The sequence below is a fragment of the Dermacentor silvarum genome, chromosome 3 (assembly GCF_013339745.2).
Source record: "Dermacentor silvarum isolate Dsil-2018 chromosome 3, BIME_Dsil_1.4, whole genome shotgun sequence".
Lineage (NCBI taxonomy): Eukaryota > Metazoa > Arthropoda > Arachnida > Ixodida > Ixodidae > Dermacentor > Dermacentor silvarum.
Window position 1 is genome coordinate 148674730 of NC_051156.1, and position 26796 is coordinate 148701525.

Here is a 26796-nt window from a genome sequence, read left to right on the forward strand (position 1 = left end):
AGCTGCTGAAAATGCATCAACAGAATCTGCATGGAAGGCAAGGTTGCTAGTATCATGTGCGCCTTTTGGTGTGAAAATGTGTTATAATTAGTAATAACATGGTTAAACTGACTCTCAGCTACAGGCACAAGTACCTTGAGAGAAATTGTGACAACACACTTCAAAAATTCATATATAAAGTAAGCAGCATGCAACAGAAACGTCTTGCATATGCAGTTAAACGTCGACAAGACTATCTCACCTTCATGTTCCGTATAAAGTCAAAGTGCGATAAGACCCTATTGTGCCCCGCACTACCTATGCTGTGGGTGTGAGGGAAAGCGTGCAAGCAGGAGCTGAAAAGGATAGTGGCTTGGAGGCGTGCCATCTTCCCAAGTGTGAAAGGGGGCTGAGTGGGAGCACATGCTGTCTGTGCACCCTATCTTGGAGTTAATGCGCTGTCTTACTACGTGTTTAGTGCTGGAGGACACATAATCTCGACTTTCGGAGACTGCATTGAAATGTGAGGCAGACAAAGCATTTGCCGTGCCACAATGCTTGTTAATTTAATTAGTAAGCAAATGTTTACTGCAATTTACCGTGTGGACTTGTGTCAGTGTCGCATCTTTTTTTTCACAATTTTGACGAGGCGCGGCCCTCACACAGGACCGAACCTTTTGATCAAAACGGCGCCAGCGCAGCAGGCGACTTGTGTACACCCCGGATGTACCATTGCATCGGAGGTCAACGCGCAGCTCTCGCCATCTAGTAGCAGCATGCCAGAGTATGCAGCACATGAATATTCGCCGATGTGCGGGCGCAGCATCAGGGCACTAAACGCGATTGCATCTTCATTTGAATTTTTTTTTTCTTCAAATTTTGGGCTGCCAAATTGGAGGTGCAGCCCTTACACAAGTCTATACGGTATACAGCCGATAAAACTTCGAACCTTTGTTATTTGCCTATCACTTTGCCATCGAAACTGCACCTCTTTTTACTCATAGAACCAATGCCATAAAAACAATGCATAATGGCTTCCGAAATTTTGAACGCCTCAGACGTGACACGTGCGTGCAATGTCCCAAATGTATGACTAACATGGCGGGCGCGAACAACGGGCTGTCACCTGTCACCTCGATTTCATGCGATTTTAAAGCAAAGCTTTCTTTTTAGCGTCAGACAGATTTTATGCTGCGTTTGGCGGACTGTGTGGAGAGTGGTCCTCTGATAGCATGTCCCCCTGCGGTTGGCGCTATCAGGTGGGGCGGCGGAGTAAACGCACAGGCATCTTAGGCTTGGCTTTTTACCGTCGATGTGAAGATATTGTCGACATCGACTCTCCAGTTCAAGGAAATTAATTTTTTTGTAATTGAGATTCCTTTTTTTTTCTTCGATTGCCCGATAATGCGGAAATTTTTACGGCCCCGTACGTGTAAGAAAAATTGGTTGCCGACTGTATTTATTTGCATAAGAGGTTGAAGTTCAATATAATGGAATTTTTATACAACGAAGTGCAGCTTTTACCGACTATCATTTTACTGCCAACCGTTCTATTGAGGTTTAAAACTGTATCGTATTTATTTGCTTCAAGCCTGTCCTCCATTGTAATGCGCACACAATTATACACGGCCAGAAATGGAAGATGCGATGCTGTCGATTGTAATGCACGCGCTGATTTTCATGCTTCAAGAATCTGCTACTGCTGTAGCGACGTCTGGAATGGACTGGATTGTATTCATTCATTCAAATAACTTTATTGAGTGCCCTGCGATTTGGTGGGGTGGGCCTAGACCCTGCCTAGGCTTCGGCCAAGGGTTGTTGGCCCTTGGCGGCTTCCTCGGCTCGCTGGACGGCCCAGAGTTGGTGCTGCAGGTCCGAGCTGAGCAATGCAGACTCCCAGCGCGCGCGGAGGCTGTCGCTGTTTGAGGCTGCATCACTGTTATCGTGTGTTATACCCGCACATTCCCATAGGATATGCTCTAGGGTGGCTCTAGAGTCGCAATGTCTGCACTTGTCAGTCGTGTATAAATCTGGGTGTATTATGTGCATGATAGCTGGGCTCGGATAGGAACTGGTTTGTAACTGCCGCCATTCGACAGACTGTTTTTTGTTTAATTTTGGATGAGGCGGCGGGAATGTGCGCCTCTGCAATCTATGGTGTTGTGTAATTTCATGAAATTTGGTCATTCGATCTTCCCACTCCCACTCGTCGGTAGTCGCTGAAGCGGGACTAACCGTGGCTCGGTCCGTAAGCTCTCGAGCCATGCGGTGCGCCACCTCATTGCTACCGTCTGGTAGTGTGTGAGCGGGTGTCCAGATGAGATGGACACTTCTGTCGTGGTTGTTACCTAATTTTAGGAGTCGTAGTGCATCTGAGGAGATTCGACCATTGGCGAAGTTTCGTATTGCCATCTGGTAATCACTGATGATTATATCTGCTTGTGTTTGTGCTATGGCTAACGCGATAGCTATTTCCTCTGCGGTTTCTACGTGTGCCGTGTTGACTGTAGCGCTCGTCCGGATTGTATGACAGCAATGTTTAGCAGCCATGGCGGAGTGCCAGCACTTTAAACATGGAAAAGTACAGCCATTGAGATCAATTATCAGTACTCTAAGACCGTTGGACCTACGATTTTCGACAGGAGCTTTAGGTGGCGTTTGATGATGTCATATTTTTGGCATTCACAGAAGCTTCCAGCACCTACATTATGACAAAGCATATCCTTCGGGATTGGGGGGTAGGTGTTGGACACCCCCTGTTGCAATTTTGGTTTCCTACTCCATTTTCACATGCATATACTAGTGACCTTCTCCTGAAAAAAAGTGTACGTTAAAATTGAGTAAATATGGTACTTGCTTGTTCAGTTTGAGTGCTTTTGAGATGTTAGCAGTCTGTGCTGCTGGGCAGACTTCTAATAGAAAACTTAAAAATAAATAAAAATGAAGGGTCTAAATTTTTTTTTTTTCGTGAATGGTATGCCTGACCATCTGGAAAAATTCCCAAAAAATAATTTCGAAAGTGATAGATTTTCTTTAGAAATCCTCTACGAATGTTCTTAAGAATTACTGAACACAATTTTTGAAGAGACATCATTGCACCTTTTCTTTAAAGCACAATTCCACAATAAATTTTTGTAAATGACCTGATTATGAGCAAGGATATACTAATGAGTGCAATGTTGACTTTTCCAACTCCTCCTCAACTCATAAATTCCCTCATGCAGGTGCAACGCCAATAGAAATGTTGTGTCTATTGCTGCTTTCTTTCTTCTTTTTGTGATATGCTTATGGTAACCCTTTAGTGGCAGTAAAGGTAGTAAATTGGGTAGTAAAGGAGTGTTGACAAAACGGGAGGGATGCATTAACAACCTCCACTTTTCGAGTTTTTAGCAGATTTGGAAGGGCGTGCATGCGTGTGCCCATTGGCTGGAATTTGTCGATTGTGGTGGTTCATGCAACATCATTGCTAATGTTGCTTAAGGTTGAGAAAGAGCAGGCGTTTGGAAAACCGTAGGAGAGAGCAAGCGATCTGCTATACAAGATTGTAGGTTGCCTGGAATATTTGGCTCGGAACAATTTTTGGCTCGCGTGTTCACAGCAGCATTGTCTACAGACGGCGAACATTTTCTTACAGTGTTCAAAAAGTGTTTCAGCACACCTTTTTAAATACGAGTTGGAGGAGGTTGAGGTTGGATGTCTCGATAGTCTAGCACCGACCGAACTGTATCTGCACATTCGCGTGCAGGGGCCAAGAAGCTTGCTTGCGCACAAGCTTGCTTTCAAAGAAACCGGCGAGTGGGTGCGTAAGATGGAGTCTGGGTGCGCTAGGCTTGGCGCGCGGCTGATGCCAAAGCTTTACCGCTGCAAGATAATGCCTCGGAGATACAAGAACTGATGAAAATTATGGCGCTTATTATAACGTGTTGCATGTGTTTCGTGATGGTTCTGATTATACTTGTGCTACAAAGGCTATTCGTATCAGTGAAGCGTGCTAAGAAGAAAGTACCGTTGTTGTCTGAAGCCATATTATGTAACAATTTTTTCCATTTTTCTTTTTCTTTTGCCCTTCATCCTGGATGGCATGGCAACAAGCCTTTGAGCAGAAAGTGAATAAAACTAAAGAAGAATCCTTACATAATATAGCTCCTAGTTGATTGCTGCTGGAGCATGGTCATGTGCTGTCAATTCGCTTCTGTCCTTGCTTTTGACTGTGTAGATTTATATATGGGAGATCGTTTGAATGGCTGGGTAATTTTTTAGTATACATATGCAAAATATTTGCCCTGGCCGCATGCTGAGCGTGCCCCCTAGTTTTCGTAAGTGAAATGTTTTTCTTTTTTTTGCACTCAGGCACAGGGAGTCCAGTCTGCATTTATAGAATTTATACCCAACTCACAGAAAAATGCAAAATATATTATTCGGTATGCTTCAGTCTAGTATGTATAGAATGCAATGTGTGCGCTGAAGGTAGATTTTTGACAGACAAGATTATTGGTGCCCAAAAAGAATAAATTAAACCTACTGACTCACGATACAGAATGCAACAAAATGTAGCCACGCCTCGAGGCAAAGTTTGTGCTGCATTTTGTAGATAACATCTTGAATTTTCATCTTAAAATTCTTGTGTTTTATGGCCAAAACCACGATATGATTATGAGGCAAGCTGTAGTCGACCACTCTAGAATAATTCTTACCATCTGAGGTTCTTTAACATGCACCCAATGCAAAGTGCATGGCCGCCGCGGCTGGTATTTGATCCCGAGCCCTCGAGCTTAGCAACGCAGCACCAAAGCCACTGTACCACCACGGCAGGTCTTGAATTCTTGGTACAGGTAACGTGCAGCACGACCCACAGTATTGAAATCAACATAGGTTAAGTGTATCATAAACTTCACAGGAAAAGATTGTTTAGTCGTGTGACACATTAGTAGAAGTGTAATGGGAAAGAATTGTCGACTAGGCCTTCGTGTAAAAATAGCTTTAATCAGTCCCTGAAATACTTATTTGGTGTTGCCTTTAACAGCTGACTCTACTGTACACAAATAGATGCTGGTACCAAGAAAGTTTCGCATGCCAATATTTAACCAAAACCCTGAAAATCTTCCGATTGTCATAGGACCCTTGCAGGGTACCTGCTTGGAGCACATTTATTCAGTCAAATTCCAGGAGCTGGTGAAATCAGCGACAGTGTTGCTGAAAAAGTCACTGTGATCTAAAAACAGCGTGTTGCCAGTCAGTCTCTGCTGTTCCAAGTTTTTGAACACAAGATTTTGACAGGCAGTGGGAGGCGCGGCTTGCGGACGAGGACCAGGATAGCCAACTGGTTCTCCTGGACCAAGCCCAGCAAACCGCTCGTGCCAGTGGAGCCCTGGACTAGGGGCCCCAACCACGGGACCTAAAATTTCATTTTATTCATTAAAGTTTCTCTCTCTTGCTGCTTGAGTGCTGCGTCGGAAGTTTAATCATCGTTTATAATAATGTGTGTGTGTATCCCACAAGAGGTGTGTGCTCAGGGTAAATTCAAGCAAGAAATGCATGCCATTCCCCCCTCCCCGCATTGTGTCTGTGGGATTTTTACTATTTTTAAAGTTCACAGGTTGGCGGGTATGCGAATGGGAAACATTTCTGTTCTTTTTAGATTCCGGTTTTGGTTTCTTTCATGGCGTGGCTGTCTGATGCGTGTGATGAATATTTCTTTTAGGGCTGTAGGTTCAACAGCAATATGAAGAGGACGCCCCTCACTCCACCAATGGAGCCATATGATTTGGAAGAGCTTGTCAAGATTGGGAGAAAGTTCAAAGTAGGTTTGGTTTACCTGTTTGCTATGCATTATTGGTACTGCAGTGGGCTTTATGAGCACGCTTAAAACCAGCTGAACAGGAAGTAGGGTTCGTTTGGTGTTGTTATAGGGGTCCTGCACCACATTTTTAGCATTGCGAATAAAGCTGCCTAGTCACCAGACAACCATTTTACAAGCACTCCAGAATAATTATGACTACACAGGCAGCAGGAAGCCTACAATTTCTATCAAAAAGGCACGTGTCTTTTCCTTCAACTTGAAATCCTCGACTATATAGTATACTTTTTTGTTCATGAAGACCCATTGACAAGCATGGTGACTAATGGGCTGAATTTTTTAGACGCTGTGTCGAAGCAATTATTTTAGAAGGAGTAAAAACACAAATATGTTCAGTAAGGAATTGGTGCACCATCTAGGGATGGAAAAAAAAGAATTGGAGAATGGATGGAGATTAGGTGGAGGACAGGCGTCCAGGCTGCAGTTAAACCTTGTTGATACGATCCCATTTCAGTGCGATTTCCCGGCACCAACGTTTGCAATTGAGAGCAAAAGAGATGGCCCTATGCAGTTACGCATATCTTTTACTGTTTCATACGTTCCTGGAAAACTTGATCTTTTGCCAGCAATGTTCAATACATCGGCAAACTGCGATTGTATGATAAGTTTTTAGGCCACTAGATCCCATGTTCAATCAATCGAGTTTTATTTTTGCCGTAGACAGTACATTGTTATTGCAAAAATAGAGGGCCAGAGAAACAAGAAACGGTGAGAGGCATGCACGATTGAGAGCTGTAGGCGCCCACCACGACTGCTTCCCCATAGTACTCCCCCGCCCATGCCACACAAAAATGCCAGCATACACTCGGTTTCCTCTCCTGGTACCAGCAAACCTCGTGGCTCATTGCATGTCGCATCTATCGCCGCCAACCTTATTGCGATAAGCGTCTTCACCTATCTGTTTCACAGTGCATGTGGCGTAGTGCCATTGGAAGCATACTGCACGCTTTTAATAAACGATAACTCAATCGTGCCGCCGTTCCCTGCTGCAGACGGCATAAGTAAGCATCATGCTTCACTCTGGCAGCATCATATTCCGGCATTGCCCATCAGCTCGATTTCGTTTCGGTTTCCTCTCGCCGTCTTAAAGCACTACGCCGTCTTAAAACACTACAATGGGAAAAGTACAAAGCGTGTCATGTGCCGCTTGGGCCCCATCATCTCTGTGTGCATCGGCGTCTCGTACTGCAACGATTCGCGCAGCACTTCACGTTGAGTAGATGTCAACTAAGTTGAGTCAGGCACAATTTTTCTGTGACTTCGGGTCATGCATTTTCTGGTTAGTATGTTTTCTCTCACATTCTCCCCCCAAAATGTATGAATGAGGTTCTACCTGTGTAGCCTCTGAAGATCAGTTCATTGTGTAACCAAATCGCTAATTCCATGTTTATACCATCGCTCACAATGACACAGGTGTCACTCTGCGGCGTCAACTCAGCAAAAGAGCTTCGAGTGCAGCAAGCACAATGAAAAAGAGAGGAGGCCTTTGAAGCTGTCGCAAGGGCAGCATTTCATTGCAAACAACTCTGCTCTTATAAGGTGCATTTCAAAACTAGGTGTCGGAAAACATTTCTGAGGCGGTGCTCTTTAATATCAGACACATTGCAGAACTTTCTTGGAAGGCTTGTTTGTCATTGTTGCAAAGCATGCAACAATGATTGATGCCAGTGTAATGAGGCACTTTGGCATGGCAGCTCACCTCACAGCTCAAGTGATGGTGAAGGGCAGGGCTCATTCCTTACCTGCCACTGTGCCTTGGTAGCCATGACTTGATGCCAACAGATTCCGTGATTTTCAGGCATCATGGCAACACAAACTTGAGCACGTTGTGCCATGCTCATAGCTCTTGCAGGCCAGCTTTAACACTTCACATGTGCAAAACACTAGCAATCTCTTGTGCCATGAAGTTGTGTTTCGCCCAAGGGTGATAACTAGTGAGGCAAAGGCCACGTTTGATTTTTTGCAGCTTTCTTGTCGAAACGTCATTGTCAGGACTTTTGGCCGCCTCAACAGCATCAGGTCGAACTTTCAGTTAACTACATGTATTGAAGTGTCCAAAAAAAGAAAAAAATTGCAGATAACATTTGAGTAAATGTTTTCTGAACTTGCTTTGAGTAGTCTCCTTTCTTTCAACTCACTAATTCAAATGTAATATATTCGTGGCCTTGTGTGCTTGATCATCACAGTGTTTGACTAAAGTAGAACCCCGTTGATACATTTCTTTGGGAACCACTGGAAATTAGGCACATTGTCTGAGAAACTGTAATGTACCAAAGCATTTGCAGCAACACTACAGATTACAGAAAAAGCTACTTTCGCATAAAACACACTTGAAGTTGAACAGGAAGCCCAACAAACTGTCGGAAACCAGCTAAATTGAAAACATTGAAACGAACAATTGAAAACCAGGAAGCGACCGTTTTCAGTTATGACATGTGACAGTCAAGACGTGCGACAGTCAAATAAGCTGCGGGAGACAGACGATGCCATGTTGATGGGGAACCGTCGCTGGCTTTATATGTAACAACTGGGAAGGCAAATGTAACAAGTAGGAAGCTAATGTATGCATGGCCCTACGAGAACTAAACGGGACCAGGATAAACGGGACCAGGAGGAGTGTAAAGTCAGGATAACATAGCAACAGGAACATATTAACAAGGTTCTGCTGTATAAGAACGCACCTGTGAACAGAAGCATGGTTTTCCCTTTTGTCAGGTTTGCCCCTACTACTGGAGTATAGACCAGATGCCGAGTGTGGACATCATTTTCTGCCCGTACAACTACCTCATCGATCCAGTCGTCAGGAAATGTGTAAGAGACAGCTGTTCCTGTGTGTGGTCATTCCCTTTCTTTTTTCTTTGAACCCTGTTGTATGCATCATTCTTTAATGCAAATGCTTCATTGCTCACACTTACAACAGTCTATGGCCAGGCGCTTAGTAGGAATATATGGACAACACCTGTTACTGTAATGGCAACAAATATGTTGAATGTAACAGGCAGCAACCACAGCACTGTCGTCTGTTTTCTATGGTACTATTACAACTGCTTATACTGATGTAGTCATGGTGTATTATCGGTTGTACTATAAAGACCTCGTCAGGCTTTCTCGCCTTTAGTCTTTGCCTCCCGCAGGGAAATTTTGTATTCTTCCTGCAAAATAAACATGTTTTATTTGATTTGACTTGATTTGAATTATACTGGTATGACCTTGGAAAAAATTTCAATGAATAAAGCTGCCACTTGTGTCTTACATCAAAGCAGCAACATCTCAGCAGTAATACCCTCTGCTTTGGCTCATTGGCCATGATGATACATTCACTTGTCATACTCATATGATATCAGCGTTTCACCATTAAAAGTAGATTCTGGTTTGGACACGTTAGCGCACCGTCGCCGTATTGCAAGCTTATCATTAATCCATAAGTTTTACACCAGTTCACTTTGCCACGCACCTTACATTTTACCACCTTCACGCATATCGCTGCGCACAGGCCACCCACTAAATGTTGCTCGCCCTAGTGCACGCACTGTCACCTGCTCGTCATCATTTTTTCATCGCACAGCTAAAGACTGGAACGGCCTTCCCCATCACGTCACTGCCATCACCACCTTATCTGCCGTCATGGAAGAAGTAACAAGTGTTCTTTCTGTAAAATAACATAGTGGACAACTTTCTGTATTATTTTTTGTACACCCACCCCTTATGAAATACCCCGCAAAGGGTGTTTAAGGTAATAAAATGAAATGAAATGATGTTCCACTGCTGAGTGTGAGGTTGCAGATTCGATTCCCAGCCGTCGTGGTTCATTGATTTAGGCTGTGGGGTCTTAGAGTCTAACTCTTTTTTTTTTTTGTCTATAGCGCATGAATGTGTCTTTGTATGTCGGAACGCGATGTTAGGAGTACTTGCTGGGCTGAGGTTAGCATTTAGTTTGTGCATGAAACACTCAATTGTATTTGGTGCCTAAGCCCCTACCAGCTGCTTCGCCAGGCTGGTAGGTAGGATGATGTGAGGATTGAGGATTGTGCTGGCGCCATTGCATGGGCTTCACCTGTTCTGCCATCCCTACTGCCCTCCTCCTGGTTCCACTTGCAAATGGTTTCAGCAGTGGCACTCCACTCGCAACGGTTTACGGTGGGGGTGGGGCACTGACGTCATGACACGGCCGCATTCGTCTGCTCACGGCTGAGCAGACGAATGCGGACCAGCATTCACTCTTCTCTGCGGGACCAGCACGAGGTACGTACATGCTTTCCTCTCGTCCGCCGACACCTTTGTGACTAGGACTTGAGCTCGCGCACGGTGCCTTTGCCTGTGCGGGGAGCATAGGCAAAGGCACCGTGCGCGAGCTCAAGTCTTAGTCACAAAGGTGTCGGCGGACGAGAGGAAAGCATGTACGTACCTCGTGCTCACAAAGGCACCTTGTGTTGCTCCTTTCCGGATGATAAAGCCGAAGAGCGGTGCTTAGTGCTTGCGCGAAGTCGTACCACGTCGAGCCACACTTGCCGAAGGCCCAAGCCGAAGAGCCGAAGGAGATTGCCCGAGCTCTCGCGAGTTGGCCTATTGGTTATCGCGAGGGCAAGTAGCATAGCCGCCAGGAGTTTTCTAGCGGCGTGTCCCAGCTTGAGCTTATGCTCTCGCAGCGACGTGCCATAGCCCTGTCTGTATTTTCGCCCTTGGTGTGGAACCCCTTTGGTTCCTGCACTACCCTGGGACTGGGCATTTGTACAGTGTTGGATGCTGCCGGAGACAATAAACGGTTTCCACTAACTCAGGGCAATACTGTGTTCTTGCGTACGTCGTTCGGTAGCCTTTGCAGGCCTGAGCTCGCATGCATGCAGCGCACTGGAGGCGACAGCTGATGCGGCCCTGTGGCTCGCTAAGCTCGTACCCGCGGTGGTCGGTACTCCTGCGAGACCCTAAGACCCCACATGATGCACACTCGAGAACTCTGAGTTGTCAGAATATGTTACCTTGCCTGTGCTGTGAATGGCGCTTTGCCTCGTAATACAATCCTGAACACATACAAACATTTCCATCCAGGCCAGTACTGTACTGGAAAGTGCATGTCGGCCTTGCAGCTATTGTTTTTACGGTGCTTCCTTGCCATTCTGACAAGGGACTGTCCCGATGAGGGGTCTCAAGTAAATGAGTGTTTAAATCAATGCTAATTTTAGAGTACACTCACTTGTCTCCATTTGCCTCGTGTTTTTTTACACTTATAATTTTCTTTTTTTCCTTCTTTCTAGTTGTCCATTGATTTGAATAATGCTGTCGTGGTTCTTGATGAAGCGCACAACATTGAAGACATTAGTAGGGAAGTGATGAGCATTACAGTGACGCAAGACCAGCTTCGGGACATCATCATGGACCTGGAGGAAATGCGTGAGCCGTCTATTTTAACGCTGTAGCATTTACGTGCGCTGCTCTCCTTCCTAAGCAAGGCAAAATTTTCCACACACAACCACCACAAAATTTTTCTAAAAAATAACTTTCCGTATGTTTTCATGTATCTTTCAAATGCACAGATGTGCCTGTCAGCTGTATTATTTGAGCTTATGCACATACCGATGAACAATCTTGCTTGCTTTCGAACAGTCTTCACTGTGGGTTGAAGTCAACAGAGAAATTTATTGCAAAGAAGTAATGCAGTAATAATAATAATAAAAGGAAACTAAAGAAAAAAAAACAATTTGAGCTGTATTAGTAGATTACCCTTGTACAATACTGCAAAACCCATTCTAACCGTGAGAAGAGGCTTGGTAAGCAAGAAAAAATACAAGACCTAATACAGGTGATGTCACTGCTTGAAGTTCCCGCACTAACTCACCGTGACATTGATGGCGGATTTGATGGCGTCTGCCTTGACCTAGTTAATTTTTTATCGTCAAAGATGGACTAGTACATTGTATTCTAAAAGATCGAAAGATGGCCCTTAGCAAATTTCGAAAAGTTTTGCTGAACAACAACTGAAATACGAAAAAAATACTTTAAAATTCGTGACGCAACCATGATGTATCGGCGCTGGGGTTTCGGCGTGAAATTCTAAAAAATGAAACTCTGACTTTCATTTTCTTTTCAAATAACCAATGTCTAAATGCGAAATTAACCAAGATAACGGTTTCCAAAAATGCTTTATCCGTCTGAACTGGTTCTGTGTTTCCCTGTCGTGTTCCTTTAAGGTGAGAAGAAGGCTAGCGCCTTGTTTGGTAAGCGTGTTAGAGGGCCTCAAGAGACGCTGAGAAATGCACGATCGGTTTGGCATTGTCATTCTCTGCTCAACTGACTCAGCAGCGAAGCCAGGGCAGCAGTGTTCTTTTGAGTTCTAATCATTTTTCGCTTAGTCATTGTCATTTTTTGCTGAGTCATGCTCATGACTATGATTTCTGTTTTCACTGCCTGTCATGAGTGTTGTGCACACACACACTAGCGGTTATGCTGAGCAGCTGTGCACATGCACTGGCCTGAGCGGAACGAACAGTAAACGTCAAGATAAAGCTATCTAATCCTTTCTGTGCCTTGCTTACGAGTGAAACTGACCATGTAGAGCTCGGTTAGCTTGCAATTGATCAAATAAAAACTATGTTCTTTCAGAGCGTATCGACATCATGCCTATGGAACACAGTGCCATTGCGAGAGTGGTGAGTCATTCACTTCTGGCTGTGTAGATGCTTTCAGGGATCATTTATTTAAATTCACTTCATTATGACTGACCAATGGTACCAAGAGGTCCTAAATAGAGGGACATATAGCAGCACTAGTGTTACTGCCTTTGAACAAGTACTTGATGCTGAATGTTATTGATTCTTGAGAGCTTTTTCTTCGTGACTTGGAAGGGTCCCATACTTGGATGACAGACTGTGGAGCAGTGCATTTCTCTTGTTTACACCTGCATGCTAGCACTGCATGCTTGTGGAAAGATGCTTCCAATTAAATCCATCCCAGCTGAATGTATGCGCAACATGCCTGGAACTTTTCTCAACATTCAACCAGCAAATATCCTCCTGGGTAGTCGCACGCTGCATTCACAGCTATCGCCACCAACCTTAATGCGATAAGTAGTACTAGTAAAACGTCCTTTATTGATGTGGATGGCCGATAAGCATCTTCACCTATCTGTTTCACAGCATGTGGGGCGTAGTGCTGTTGGAAGCGTGCGGCATGCTTTTAATGTGCGAAGTGAGTGTCATGTTTTCGCTCTGGTGGCATTGTGGCATCATATTCCGGCATTGCCCGCCAGCTCGATTTCGTTTCGGTTTCCCGTCACCTTCTTAGTACGACCATCTTGGGCCCCTCGATGTGCATTGTATCGGCCTCTCGTGCTGCAACACTTCCCGTCAAGTTGGCACGACGTACTTTCCCACAAAATGCTCTGCTCGAAGAATCTGTTGACCTAGGCCAAATTCGAGGAGTGAGAACGTAACCCTGCTGAAGACACAAAAAACTCCAATGTGCATGTCTATCTGCTCGGGGCCTCACCATATCGGCGCGCGTCATCGTCTCGTGCTGCAATGAAAGGGACAGGCCCACCTTCGGCATGCATCTTTCAGAAAACTAGGAGCTCAACTGCTGAGCACGGGGTCACGGGTTTGATGGTGGCTACTTGTATATGCTGGCAAAGAAGTAGCGCCACTCATATGGTACTTTAAATTTTTTTGCTCGTTCAAGAACCCCAGTAGGTCAAAACTAATCCAGAACCCTTCACTGTGGCACAGAACCGACTGTGCCGTTTCAGGACATAAAACCTTACAAATTGTATTCCATGTTCGTCGTACCTATTCCTGTTTGTACTATGACCTTGCCCATGTTTCAGATATCCAAGCTCAGTGTGTGGATAACGCAACATTCGGACCACCTGAACGACTACAAGAGCTTTGAACAGTCTGGAAAAGTCTGGGCCGGCACAGAGATCCTTGCTTTTATGACTGAAGTTGGTCTTAGTCCAGACAGATTCAACAATTTCAAGGTTTGTTCTAGCAAGCGACACACATACCATTAGGGTAAACCTTTGTGCCACGAACGGGCTCACAGTGTCCTTGCATAAACATGGCAGCAAAGGTGTAAGTTGCCATGTTTGATCTTGCCACTAAGGCAACGTTCAGGGGGGTATAGATGGTAGCCTTTTTAATTAAAACAAGCCGATGTATGCAACAAGGGTGGCGATGTGAGCTTGTCAGTACATTCTGATTAAAGGTGGTTGAGCGCAGATAAACACGAGGACAAAGGAAGGCACATTGGACACACAGGTGCCATTAACAACGATGATCTTTAATTTTCAACGAGCCAAACAAAACTACCTTCAGATCACGTGAATCACCTCACAATCAAAAACCAAAAAGGAACCAAACAGAACACCCAAAAGAACTCGGAAAAGACAAGCCTTCACGGCATCTGCAGAAAATTCCATTCTTTGTCAGTCAAGGTTAAGGAAGTTTTATTGATACATGTTTCTCCAAAATAGAAATTCGCTTGACTTCAATTATTGTCCGAGTGACTTCACATTTGTTACACTGACAACAATAACCGCTTTATCGCAAAGGGGTTTGCACCCACATCTGTGGCAATGTAGCGCAAGAAAACCATCAGGTGGCGTTTTATTCATCTTATTGCTATGCTCTCTTAGCCATTTATTTATGCAACGTCCAGTTTGCCCGACATAACATCGGTTACAGGTTGATGAGATACAATAGACGACACACATTTTGCAGTCAACGAAATTTTTTTCTATGCTTTTTTTTACATCCACCCTTCACGTTCTTTGCGGGATGTTATTTTGCACTAACTGCCCACTTTACTGGGTGCTGCACTGCTTCGGGCATACCTTAAGTTGCAAGGTACCTGGTGGATGTAGGGAATAGCTGCTACATTTTTCTTTTCAAAAAGTATCCACCAGGTATCTCGCAACTTAATGAAACTAGCTGCACGAGGCAACATTCAAGTTGTTTTTTTCAGCACTCAGTAAACTGGGCAGTTTGTGTAAAATAACAGATCTCGCAAAGAATGTGAAGGGTGGATGTCAAAAAAAGCACAGAAAGAAATTTCGTTGAGTTCAAAACGTGTGTTGTCTATCGTATCCTGTTGTCCTGTAACTGATGTTATGTCGGGCAAACGAGACGTTGCATGAACGAACAGCTAAGAGAGCATAACAATAAGGCTAATAAAAGGCAATGTGGTGGTTTTCTTGCGCTAAATTGCCTGAGGTGTGGGTGCGAACCCTTTTTTCGATAGAACAGTTATCGTTGGCAGAAACAAATGTGAAGTCACTCGCCTGATAATTGAAGTCGAGCAAATTCTCTATTTCGGTGACGCATGTATTAGTAAAGCTTCCTTAACCTTGACTGACAAAGAATTGAATTTTCTGCGCATGCCATGACAGTTTTATCTTTTCTGAGTTCTTTTAGGTGCTGTGTTTGATTCCTTTTTGATTTTTGACTGTAAAGGGATTCACCTGATCTGTGACGTTGTTCACTGAAGGCAGTTTTGTTCGGCTCAGCAAAGGAATTAAAGATCATCGTTGTTAGTAGCGTCTGTGCGTTCAGTGTACCTTCTTTTGCCCTTGGGTTTCCCTGCACTCAACCACCTTTAGGTAAGTATGCAGTGCAGTTTGTCTTGCTTGCTATGCTACATCAATTCCAAGCTTTCAGTGCTTCGAGTTGTTGATTGATTGGGCCTTGCATTCCCACTTGCTAGCCTCCTGTTTAACAGAGCTGCTAGAAGGACTGCACTGGAAAGGCAGCTGTTTCACGTTTAGCCCCCAAACCAGGACATTTTTTAATTTTTTTTTTCAGCTGCAAAGTTTACTTTTTGAAGACTCTAAAGTGTGTCCCTTTCTAGCATTCTGTTGCGGTCAAGTCTAAGACATTTTTTTTTCTCTTGTGTGGCAGTCATGCGTACCACATTTACTTGACATGTTGTTTGGTGCAGCAGCTCTTTGTTGATTACTGTTAATTCTTTCTTTGTTTTCCTTAGAACCTTGTTACTGCCATCACAACTGTTGAAAAAGGGTCTGAAAAGGATCCAGAGCTCATTCACCCAACAGTCAGTGCAGCAACATCTGCCACCTTGCAAAATCTTGTCATCATCCTCGACTTTATGTACAAGGACAATCTAAAGTATCTTGGTGACTTTAGGTAAGGCTGAGATTATAGCATCATGCACTGCTTGCAGTTATAGAGAGAGAGAGAGATAAAGGGAAAAGAGGGTGTTGTTATACGCTGTACATTGTCATCGTTTAGACAATCTTAGAGAAGAACTTAACATATACTATACATTTTAATGCAATAGCGTTAAAGGCCCTGTGTCGCAGAAAATTCGGCGTCAGTGTCGGCCTCGGCGGTGGCGTCCGTGGCCAAGAAAATAATCCCGAACCACCCCGACCACGCAGGCCCTCCAGAGGCATCGCGCAGAGGCGCTGGCGAACTAATCAGGTTTCTCAAAGTAAAATGGGTCAGAAAAATCGTAAAGTAGGACGTTACCACAACCTACAGATGTGATAGCGTCCGATTGTAATTTGAATATACGAGAAAAGATAATTCTCTTATCCGGAAACTCAAACACAAGTCCCTTTTCCAGCATTTCTACCACTCACAGCGGCACGCTGTGGTTTGCTCCTTGCAAAAATACGGTACCACCCAGATGGCGCTCGCTTTCTGCGGCAGCAGCGCGTGGAGGCAAAGTTGGACAAAAAAGCTGCAGTTGTCGTGAAGCCCGATAAGCAGCCAGGGTCTTTGAATGCTATCGCGTTCCACTCTTAAAGGCGAAGCTTAAGCGTCCTCCAAATTTTCATACAAGGGTTGCACATTTTAACAGCGGAGCTGTTTTAAGCGTGGCAAAATTCCGGTGTGGCAACGCTAAAACCGGTGTGCAACGCCGCTTTCTCCTCCTCGCTCCTCCTTGCTTGCATGCTCCTCCTCTCTCGCGAGCATAGCGTGCGCGAGAGAGGAGCCTGGACATTGACGTCATAGCTGCGCTGAGTCATGCTGAGTTCAGCAAAGTCACGTGACCGCGCTAATGAAAGCGTGCGCGCGTCGGCGCGCAGCCATTTCTCCGCTTTACCGAGATATGGCTCGACCTAAGCGCACCTTGACGCCGGAAGAAGAGGCTGCCTGACGAGAGAAGCACCTTCAAGCCACGCGGGAAAGGAATCGCAGTCTTCGTGCCGATCCAGCCTACGTCCCGAACAAAGCCGCCGATATGCGACGTCACCGAGCCGATCCGGAATACAAGAATCAAGCCAAGCGTCAACGCCCAGCCTTCCCATGATAGCCTAGCCTTGCCATGATATCCTAGCCTTGCCCTGATAACCCAACCTTGCCTAGAAAAAGCCAAGTTAAGCCACGTTAAGCCTACATCAACTAGTCGCTAAGGAATGTCGCCCAGCTCCGCTGTTTCTTCAGACTTGGCACTGCTAGTGTCAAGTCTGAAAATTAAATCGAAAATAAAATCGGCAAACAGAAGCTTCAAGAGAGCACCTGGGATCATGATAAAGCGATCGCAGAATCTTCTGGGCACTCAACTGGCAGCAGGAGGATCAAAGCTGGAATCATGGCAGTCCATAGGTTGGGTTCACTGAGGTCAGAGCATGCCGAGGTGTGTTTGCATATAAGATCGGCTGTCCGCGATAACAGAAAGTGCATTTTCACACATGCCGCAAGGGGCTGGGAATAGTTAAATGCAGTGCACTGTCCCACACATGAATCGCTACAGCAAGGTACATTGTAAACTGACTTCCGTTAATTCGACCCTGAGGGGACTGACGAAATTAATCGAATTAAACAAGAAGCAGAAAAAATTACGTGACACACCGCTGATTCATCTGGCAATATTTGCCCGATTCTACTACACCCGAAACGGCACATGCAACCACTTTTTATGTGTTCAAAGTACAACTCGTAGAAAATTAACGTAGGAATGACATGAGGCTTTCTGAACAAGGCAATAATGTAATGCACACCCAGATTTTAGAACAAAGAATGTAGTATGCCTTCGACTCTGGCAATAAGAAAAAGATGTAACCAGCAAGCTTTGTCTTCACAGAACAGATTTATTTACACCTAATGTCCATTGTCATCTCTCTCAGGCACCATTGTATCGCTGTCTATGAACCACAACATTTCTTCTGTATGGTTCATTGTGTGTTTGATATTCTGCATTTATCAAACGACTCTGCATTGATCGCAAATTGGATGGTGGCCCACACTTGAACTAACCACTCTGCTAGTTCATTCTGCGATGCATGCAATTCTTAAGAATGTCAAAAACACATAATGTGACTTGTCACCGCCATCTTAGCATGTAAAATAACTGATGTTTTGAATGAGATGTCATTGATAAAGCAGCGCATTGTGAAACCACTATGGAAGGTGGTTTTTACAGTACGTGCCAATTGGGCAACCTCTGCGTGTGCTCCGCCCAGCCAGGTGTTGCCTAGCTATAGAGACGCGCCTCTTACTGTAAACCTTTACAGTCAAATCCACTTGTAATGACACTGGTGTTAACATTATATTGGATTCAGAAATGAGTAGCTGATGCACCGTGAACTTTTGTATGTGTTCTATGGCGAAATAGACCACTTACTGCAACGCTCCCATGCCGTGTGATCTGTTATAACAAATAATTATGCCAACTCAGTGCATGCGCCCCAAGGAGAAAAAGAAAGCGAAATCGGGAAAAAAAAAAAAAGAATGCAAGCTGCCACATTTGCATGCGTGCCCCACACTTTTGCCACAGCTACCTTTGTGCTGTGCACCCCGCACTGCATGCCTTCGTCGCATCGCAAGCCTCTCCCACCTCTCTTCCACGCCTCCAGCGTTGGTGCAATCGACTTGTGTATTAGAGAGACGGAAGGTGGACAGGAGAGGGATCACGCAAGGCTCACGATTGGTTGAGCGATGCAATGAAGGCGGTATGTGCAGGGTAAGCGGGCGGGTGCGGTGGCTCGTGTTTGTTTCCTTTTCCTAGATTTCGTGTTCCTTTGTTTTTTGGGTGCAGATACTCATAGCCAGATTTAGTTATAGCCAATAATGCAGCATGGGAACATTGTATAGCAAGTGGCTTATTTTGCCATAGAACACATACAAAAGTTGACGGCGCATCGGTTGCTCATTATTAGTTCGGGCGTTCAACTCCACAGAATTAAAAGGTACGGAATTATGCCACTCCCACATTCCACAAAATGGAATGGAATTTACAGCCATGCTAAGCAATCCTGGTCATGTGCATAGGTTGTGAAGATATTTTTTCTTACACTGTCATACGGTTGCTTGTGTGCTTCTGTCGTTCAATGTAATGCGAGGTGCCTCCATAGTAGACTTAATTACTCTTGCAGACCTTCTTTTTTTTAATGTAAGATATTCTTGACTGTTCTTAATTGCACTGACGGACTCATTCTTCTTGTTCCAGGGCTGCCATAGTAAAGGCTCCTTCGAAGAAAAAGCAGACAGAGGTGCGTCGGAGGTTCTTGGAGCTTGTTAATTTTGTAGACAATTCTAGAGTGAACTCGACAACCCATCTGCTGAAGATGCATGTTCATAGTGTGATCTGTATTGTTCTGTGCTTCTGTATTTCTCTGCAATAGTTGCTGAATATTGGAAAATCTTTCTTTGAACCACTTGGAACATTTAGAACATAAATCGTTCATTTTTAATAGTGCAACATGTGTCATACAATTTTCGAGACAAACTGATGCTGTATAAATACTTCTTCTCTAGACTGCCTTTGAGATGAACACAAAGGAACTGTGAAAACTTTTGTCTTATCGAAAGTTAGCCTTTTAAGAGAAGTGAATTTAATCATTGGGACCATCAAACAAAGGTTCCTAAACCTTGGCTTATCAGAGGATTAAAATTTGCAGGGTTCATGTTAGAGGCATTTACTTTCAAAAAAGCAGTTGTTTTCTGCCAGCATTCTGACATGCGTGAAATCTTCGCTTTTAATGACATTATTTTAATGACCTTTTCCTTTTTTTACACTTTTGTCTTTGTCAGGCTTCTAGGCGGTCATCAGGTGGCGGAGCGTTTAATATGACCTGGACGCATAGTCTGAGCTTCTGGTGCCTCAACCCTGCTGTTGTGAGTTCTTCCATTTCCGTGCTTTGGTGACTCCCAATAACAAGTGCATTTCATATGCTATACTGTTTCCCACCAAAAAAAAAAAAATGGTTCTTTATTTAATTCAAGATGTTAGAACTTGGTGCCTTTCTGAGTGTGTGCACACAGACAAAAAACATTCACACCGCAAAAAAAAAAAAGAAAATCGTGAGGCAGTTTATTGGATACATTTAATGAATTGGGCCTGTTGTTGAAAACATGCCGAAAATTGAGAAGCATGACAGGGACAACGTGTTGTTTATGTCAACAGGGCACTTCTGTTTTCTTATTATTCGTCTGCTGCTTTTTTCTTACAAGCTGTGCACGAGTGGCTTGTCATTGCGTAGTGCCAGTTTTACAGGGAGATTTCTGGCACCAGCTGTCAGTGCCCAGTGCTGTAATATTAGTCTGAGCCAGGGAAGAGCCCATGACAGCTGTCACTATAAAATATTTACTATATACTAGTTGGTGACAGGCAGATATCGCCGGTGTGCCTCGTCTTGTGCCAAGACAAGATAGTGTGCTTGGCAGTGAGTCAGGCGATTGATCCTAATGCAAGACTTAAGTTCATAACCAGCACCTATCATGAAAAAAACTGACACTGCTAATTTATGCGGCGTAAGAATTCTGGGCAATATCACTTAGAGAATTAAAACTGGGCTGTGGAAGAGCGCAGCTGTCATGCCTTTAGCAGATGCTCACAAGTGATGTGACCGTTTACGCCTCACCGTCGCGCTATAAAGTGAGCATCCTTATCAAGTCGCAGTGTTGCTGTAAATACACTGTGGGCTTGTCATGTTCACCTCTTTAGCCTGTTCTTTTGATGCTCGCCTCATTTTGGTGCAGCGTGTGATCTGATCACGCATGCTCAAAAGCACTCAATCATCTTTCTTAATGTCGCAATTAATGAGCCTAATGGTCGAACGGTAGGCAAGTTGGTGTGGATTCATAGCAATGCCTGTACAGCATCATGTAACGCAGACAAAACAGGGATGAAGGAAGTAAGCATGTCTTTTGCTGTGTAGATTTCACCGCATATGCAACTTGCATGTGAGATTTTTTTCACTATACGAGTAGACTTTTGTTAATTCGACTTCGGTTAATTTGATTTTTCAGTTCATTCGGTCCCTACCAAAGGTCCCGGAGGGCGCCAATGCATTTCTATGGGCCTAAACGTTCGTTGTTTGGATCCTGAAAAATATTTTCCCCAAGGAAATCAAGCCAAAAACCGCATTTGTGATGTATGCTTTGCCGCACAGCACGGCTGTATTGCAGCGAAGCTGGCTTTAACAATTATTATGCAACGCGTAATACTGTTGCCCATTTTTCTTGCTAAAAGATCGGGTGCCCGTTAGATTTCTACCTTGTTTAGAAGCTTTAATGTTATCTCTATGTTATTTTTCTACTTTGAACAGAGAAAGCGTGCGCACATTTGATTCTGGGGCTTGTTAGAATCAGGTAAATACTGCCAAATGAATCAGCCGTTTGGCGTTTTTTTTTCTTCTGCATTTTGTTTAATTCGACCCACCAGATAATTCAATCAGTTTCATTGGTCCTGTCAGGGTCAATTCAATGGAAGTCGACTGTATACCCATCTTTCCAAAATAAAACTTCAGCTGATAGTAAGCGCTCGTACTGTGTTCTCTTCCTTGGTCTTTGTCTGGTTTTAGTGCTAAATTTTCTGCACGAATAGCTATGAGGTTGTAACCACATTGATGTGCCGCTAACAGCGTCCTAATTGAGAGAGGAACAAACACGCAGATCCAACGGAAGGTTCGAATCTAAAAGACGCAAAGCTTGTTTGAGTTGGCGAGGTAGCAGCAGTAGCGGATGGTACAAGCACAGCCTGTAGCTGTTAGCTGCCTGCGTCACGAGGACTAAGGCGATGTATGATGCTTGTCGAGGGAAGAATGGTGATAAGAAGTGTATGCACAGAGAAGTATACAACACATATCTAAATACGTTTGAGCTTTCACACCAACTTGTGTGTCACAGCGGCATGTCCATTCTGGGGGATTGACCAAAAATGGGCTCATACCCAGTTGCACATATCCAGTACCGAATTTGTCTGTTCGTGCACACATCCAGTGACCCAAGTTGTCACTCGTTATTATTGTCTTCACTATCGTCTTCACTATTAACAAAACTGGTTATATTATAAGTGGGTTCGACTGTACTTCTTTCTGTATAATGAAATAGCATTCCAACTACCCACGAACAAGGTGTTAAGCCCCAGCCACACTAGAGGAAAATTGCACGCTGTGCGCCACCGCCGGTGGGACGCTGCTACGGCAGTGCGGCCACACCGAATGGCAGTGCGCCGCTGCTAAGTTGAGTAAGGAAAAGGCAGCTTCTTTTCTTAACTTCCAGAACTTTCTTATAGGCGTTGAAAAGAAGAAAGTTTAGCACAAACTGACGAGCTATTTCAATGTTGCTGAATAAAAGTGCACTGACTGCAGTTTGTGTGACGTCGAGTATTGCTGCTCTGCATGACATGGTATGCAGAGCAGCATCACTCAACGCCACACAAACCTTTGCTACTGAGCTTGCCACCGAGTACGCCTATTTTCATACTTTTTGGAACTTGCTTTGGATGATACGATTTTCGAATGATACGTTTTATTTCCCGGTTTCCTTAAAGTTCATGTCGACGAGGTTATACTGTATATTGAAATCTAACAAAACACCCGTGTCAGACCATGCTGCACTCAGGACCACTTTGGCGTAGTTGCACAGCCAGAAGAGCAAACCTGCCTTCATTCATTCCTCTTGTGCTCCTTTCTGCAAAACAACAGGCCATGTCGGACATAAAGGATAAGGTGCACTCTTTGATTGTGGCATCAGGAACGCTAACGCCCATGGAGTCGTTCGAGTCGGAGCTGGACATGCCCTTCAAGAGCCAGCTGCAGGCCAACCACGTCATTCCACGTGAGGGGGTGAGAGAAAGCATTCTATATTAGTGCTGAACCTCAGTGGTTGTTTGCTCACTTGTTTAGTACAGGAGCTTGTGAACAGATCTTCAAAGAATCCTAATGCTTTAAGGACGACGTCATTTGGTCGAGGGAGCAGATGTACCCATCGCGGTAGCTTAGTGGCGATGGCGTTGCGCTGCTAAGCTCGAGGTCGCGGGTTCAATTCCACCTGCGGTGGCTGCATTCCGATGGAAGTGGAATGCAAAAACGCTCGTGTACCGTGCACTGGGTGCATGTTAAAGAACGCCAGGTGGTTAAAGCCACACTAAAGGCAAATATTCAGTCAAGCTAAAGTTTTGGATTACTGCTTGAGAATGCTTAAGGTGTCAATATTATCACGAACAAAGTGAACAAAGCGAACAAAAACTGAGGTAAACGCAGGACATTCAAGTACTAGCCCGATGACGTAAGCAGTCCTCATTATTATTCTGTCGCTAGTGCTCAGCCACTCATAATAAAAAGGTCATTGCCTTGCATTATGACAGGGAAAAAAAGGTTATTTGTCCAGTTCTAATTGATTTTTAGAAAAAAGAACTCGTTGACGTTAACCTTGACAACAACGGGGGCAGTCAAAATGTTACGTTTTCGCACCACTCTGTCCCACCCAAGCTGTCTCGTTTCAATAGGTTTGTTAACACGTAGCATTGTGCTGGTTCTGCTGGCTTGTGAAACTCAGTGCAAACTGCAATTATCAGAGAATTTAATGTACATGTGATGCCACGGGATGCTCAAACAGTCCACGCCACTTGACCAAGAGCAGCTGCAGTGACATATCCGACACTCTGTCTTGGCTTGATCTCTTTCTGCGCAAAATACTGTAGCACCATCTGTCGGACGGCATTTTCCTCACCGACGATAGTAAAGGGCGGTGATGGTGTATGCAACCTCACCTCTCCCCGCTCGGGGTTGGGTGATTTGCATTGCGCTAAAGGTATGCGAACCTTTCAGATGCAATTTTCTCTTAAACGAAGTTCTTTCTTGGCACGAAACAAGTGCTACGAGGTTTCTGGAATAATATTTCAGCAGTGCACATTGACTTAATATTTGCCTTTAGCATCCCTTTAAAATTAATCCGGAGTCCCCCACTACAGCGTGCCTCATAATAAGATTGTGGTTTTGTCGAATAAAGCTCCATAATTAAAATTTCAAAGGAGGAGATGTACCAATGGCTAGGCCCCCATCAAATTTGACCATTTATAGTGGCACTGTGAGCATGGCGAGTGCAGTAGAACCTTGTTGATACGATTCCATTACATACAATTTCCCGGCGCCAACGTTCGCGATCGAGAACACATTAAATGACCCTAATACAGTTGCACTTCTTTTTTGCCGGTTGATAAGGTTCAGAAAAACACAATCTTTTTGGCACCAACGTTCAGCACATCAAACAGTGATCGTATGATATGTTTTCTAGTCGCTAGATCTCATGTAAACAAGAAAAGGCACAAGGCGCGTGTGATCGAGTACAGTAGCCGCACGCCACAGCAGCCTCCCCACAGTACTCATCCGCCGGTGTGACATGAAAACGCCGGTATGCACTCAGTTTCCTATTATGGTACCAGCAAATCTTCTTGCGGGTCGTCATATACCGCATTCACAGCTGTCGCTGCCAACCTTATACGTTAAGCATCTTCAATTATCTGTGTCACAGCGCACATGGTGGTGCCACTGCAGGACTATGTAATCCTTTGCATATACAACCATAGCTGCTTTGCATTTTATCCTTCGTAAACAAGGCAAGTGTACAGTATCCGGCAAGGTTAAAAATGTGCGTCTTGTTTCGTTTCTAGTTGGCAAGCTTTATATGTCACTTTCCACTAAGACGGAAGGAAATGCAGCTATTTTACTACAAAGAGTGCTTGCGCTGCTAAATCTGTTTACGTCAGGGCAGTAAATTTTGTACCCAGCAAGCTTTAACACCAGTGAGCCCATCAGTAACTGTGAATATCAAGTGCTAAACGAGTTTCATTTTGTGTGCTGTGTACAAGAGGCCAACAGAGTGCATTGCGGGAGCTGTTTATTCATGTACAAGGAACTGGAGTTGGAAATTGGAATAGATCCTTCTTACAGCACATACAGTATAGACCAGTTATAACGTAACCGTTTATGGTGCAGAACTGGCTACAACGCGGCCTTTTCCAACTCCCGTTTACGTTCCCCTAGAACTCCATTTATACGCATACCGCTTACAGTGCAGCCGTGTGAGACCACATACCGGTTATAATGCGGCTTCCGCAGGAAAATCTCGCCGACAAGGGCGGCATCGAGCACGCTTCTCAACAAGGTGCGCCCACCGATGAGAGAGGAGATCAACAAGGGCGATGTAGAGGAGCATGAGAAGCGGAGAAATCGGTTAATTCGGACTCGTCCTCTAGTCCCGGCCGGCGTAGGCATTATTCAATGCAATCAAACTCTTGTTAATTCGGACTTATTTGGCCGCACATTGGTTAATTCGGACTACTTTTCAGAGCTCGGTGAGCAAGGAGCGCCGCAAATGTGCGACGCAAAAGAGCAAGAACGGCACTAGCGTCCAACCCAAACGAAGCGGTGGAGTCCGCATTGCCACAGCCATCAGTTGAAATCATACGTGAATGACAGCAACGCCGGAACGCTTCAAGCCTGTTTGTGTCTTTAAAGCCTGTATTCTTGCGTTTACCGCCGCGCATAACACCGCGTTGGCCGCGAGCTTTCGTAACTGCGTAGTCGTCATCCACAATCGCGTCAATAGAGGCCGCGGTTTTTACCGCACCGGTTGCGGCGAACAGTAGTTTCGTTTTTACTCGGTACACGCGTCGGCCGCGTGCCTAAAAAAACTGCGTAGTCGCCATCAAAGATTGCATAGATAGTGACCGCGGTTTCGACTGCTGTTGTTGCAGCGAATGCAAGACTCCCAGCCACAGGCTTCGATTCTCGGATACGCGCAGCTGCTTGGTCTACTGTTTTGCATACGTGCAGGGCTTGAAAATCGTTGTTTTGGTTATAGTGCGGTACCGCTTATAGTGCAGATATTCGCGACTCCGGCGACTTACGTTATAAGTGGTCTACACTGTACTAAGTTTCTCCTGCGATTCCGCAATGTCATTTAGGGTTACTTTGTGGCAACCATGCACTACAGAACCTGACATATGCCTTCTGCCTTTCTTTCCATCTAGGTCTGGATTGGAGGCATTGCGTTTGGTCCCAATAATGTAAATCTTACTGCCAATTTTAGGACTGCAGAGACCTTCGAGTTTCAGGATGAGATAGGGTCCATTCTTTGGGACATCTGCAGGGTAAGCTTTCCAATTTTGACCAGACTTGGAATGCAAGTTGAAGCTGGAGAGAGCTGAACATATGTGATCGCGCTCTACGTTCCAGCTAACTTTTGGTAATTAGGACAACATGGCTACATATATACGGTGTTCCAGCTAACGTGCACCAAGTTTAAACGTCTTCAGTGCGGATGAAACTAATTTGCATATAGTTAGTAGCAACCTGAAGAACTGTGGCATATTTTTATGTGCTTTCTAATTAACTAAAATTTTAATTATATACTATATTTACAGCAGACATGCCAACAATAGGTGCCAGAGCAAATTCAAAAACATAGCCCAAATGCGACGCGCTGTGCAAGGTGATGCACTAGAGGCAAGATCTTTGCTTTTTCACTGAGCTTGTTAAAGAGCGCTGTTGTCACAGTGCGTGGGCATGTAGACACATGGCATATTTTTATGTTTCGTGGGCCTTCTTTAACACACAAAAAAAAACGAGCCACACAAAATATAATGTATCGCAAACAATTGAAATTGATGTCAAAGTTGCTCAACCACTTGATGTTGACATGTCTGCTGTAAGTATAGTGATAAAAATGTTAGGTAATTAATAATTACAAATTCATTGATTAGGAAGAACACAAAAA

The 26796-nt window shown here is 44.5% G+C and overlaps 1 protein-coding gene across 1 annotated transcript in view; it reads left to right on the forward strand.

Moving 5' to 3' along the window:
* Positions 1 to 26796, forward strand: part of LOC119444891 (Fanconi anemia group J protein-like) — a 40981-nt gene that overhangs the window by 876 nt on the left and 13309 nt on the right. The window contains 10 exon segments of the mRNA XM_049663721.1: positions 5681 to 5779; positions 8552 to 8647; positions 11089 to 11224; positions 12434 to 12480; positions 13653 to 13805; positions 15809 to 15969; positions 19241 to 19283; positions 19825 to 19908; positions 22722 to 22862; positions 26051 to 26170. Of these exon segments, the coding sequence (XP_049519678.1) occupies positions 5681 to 5779; positions 8552 to 8647; positions 11089 to 11224; positions 12434 to 12480; positions 13653 to 13805; positions 15809 to 15969; positions 19241 to 19283; positions 19825 to 19908; positions 22722 to 22862; positions 26051 to 26170 (1080 nt within the window).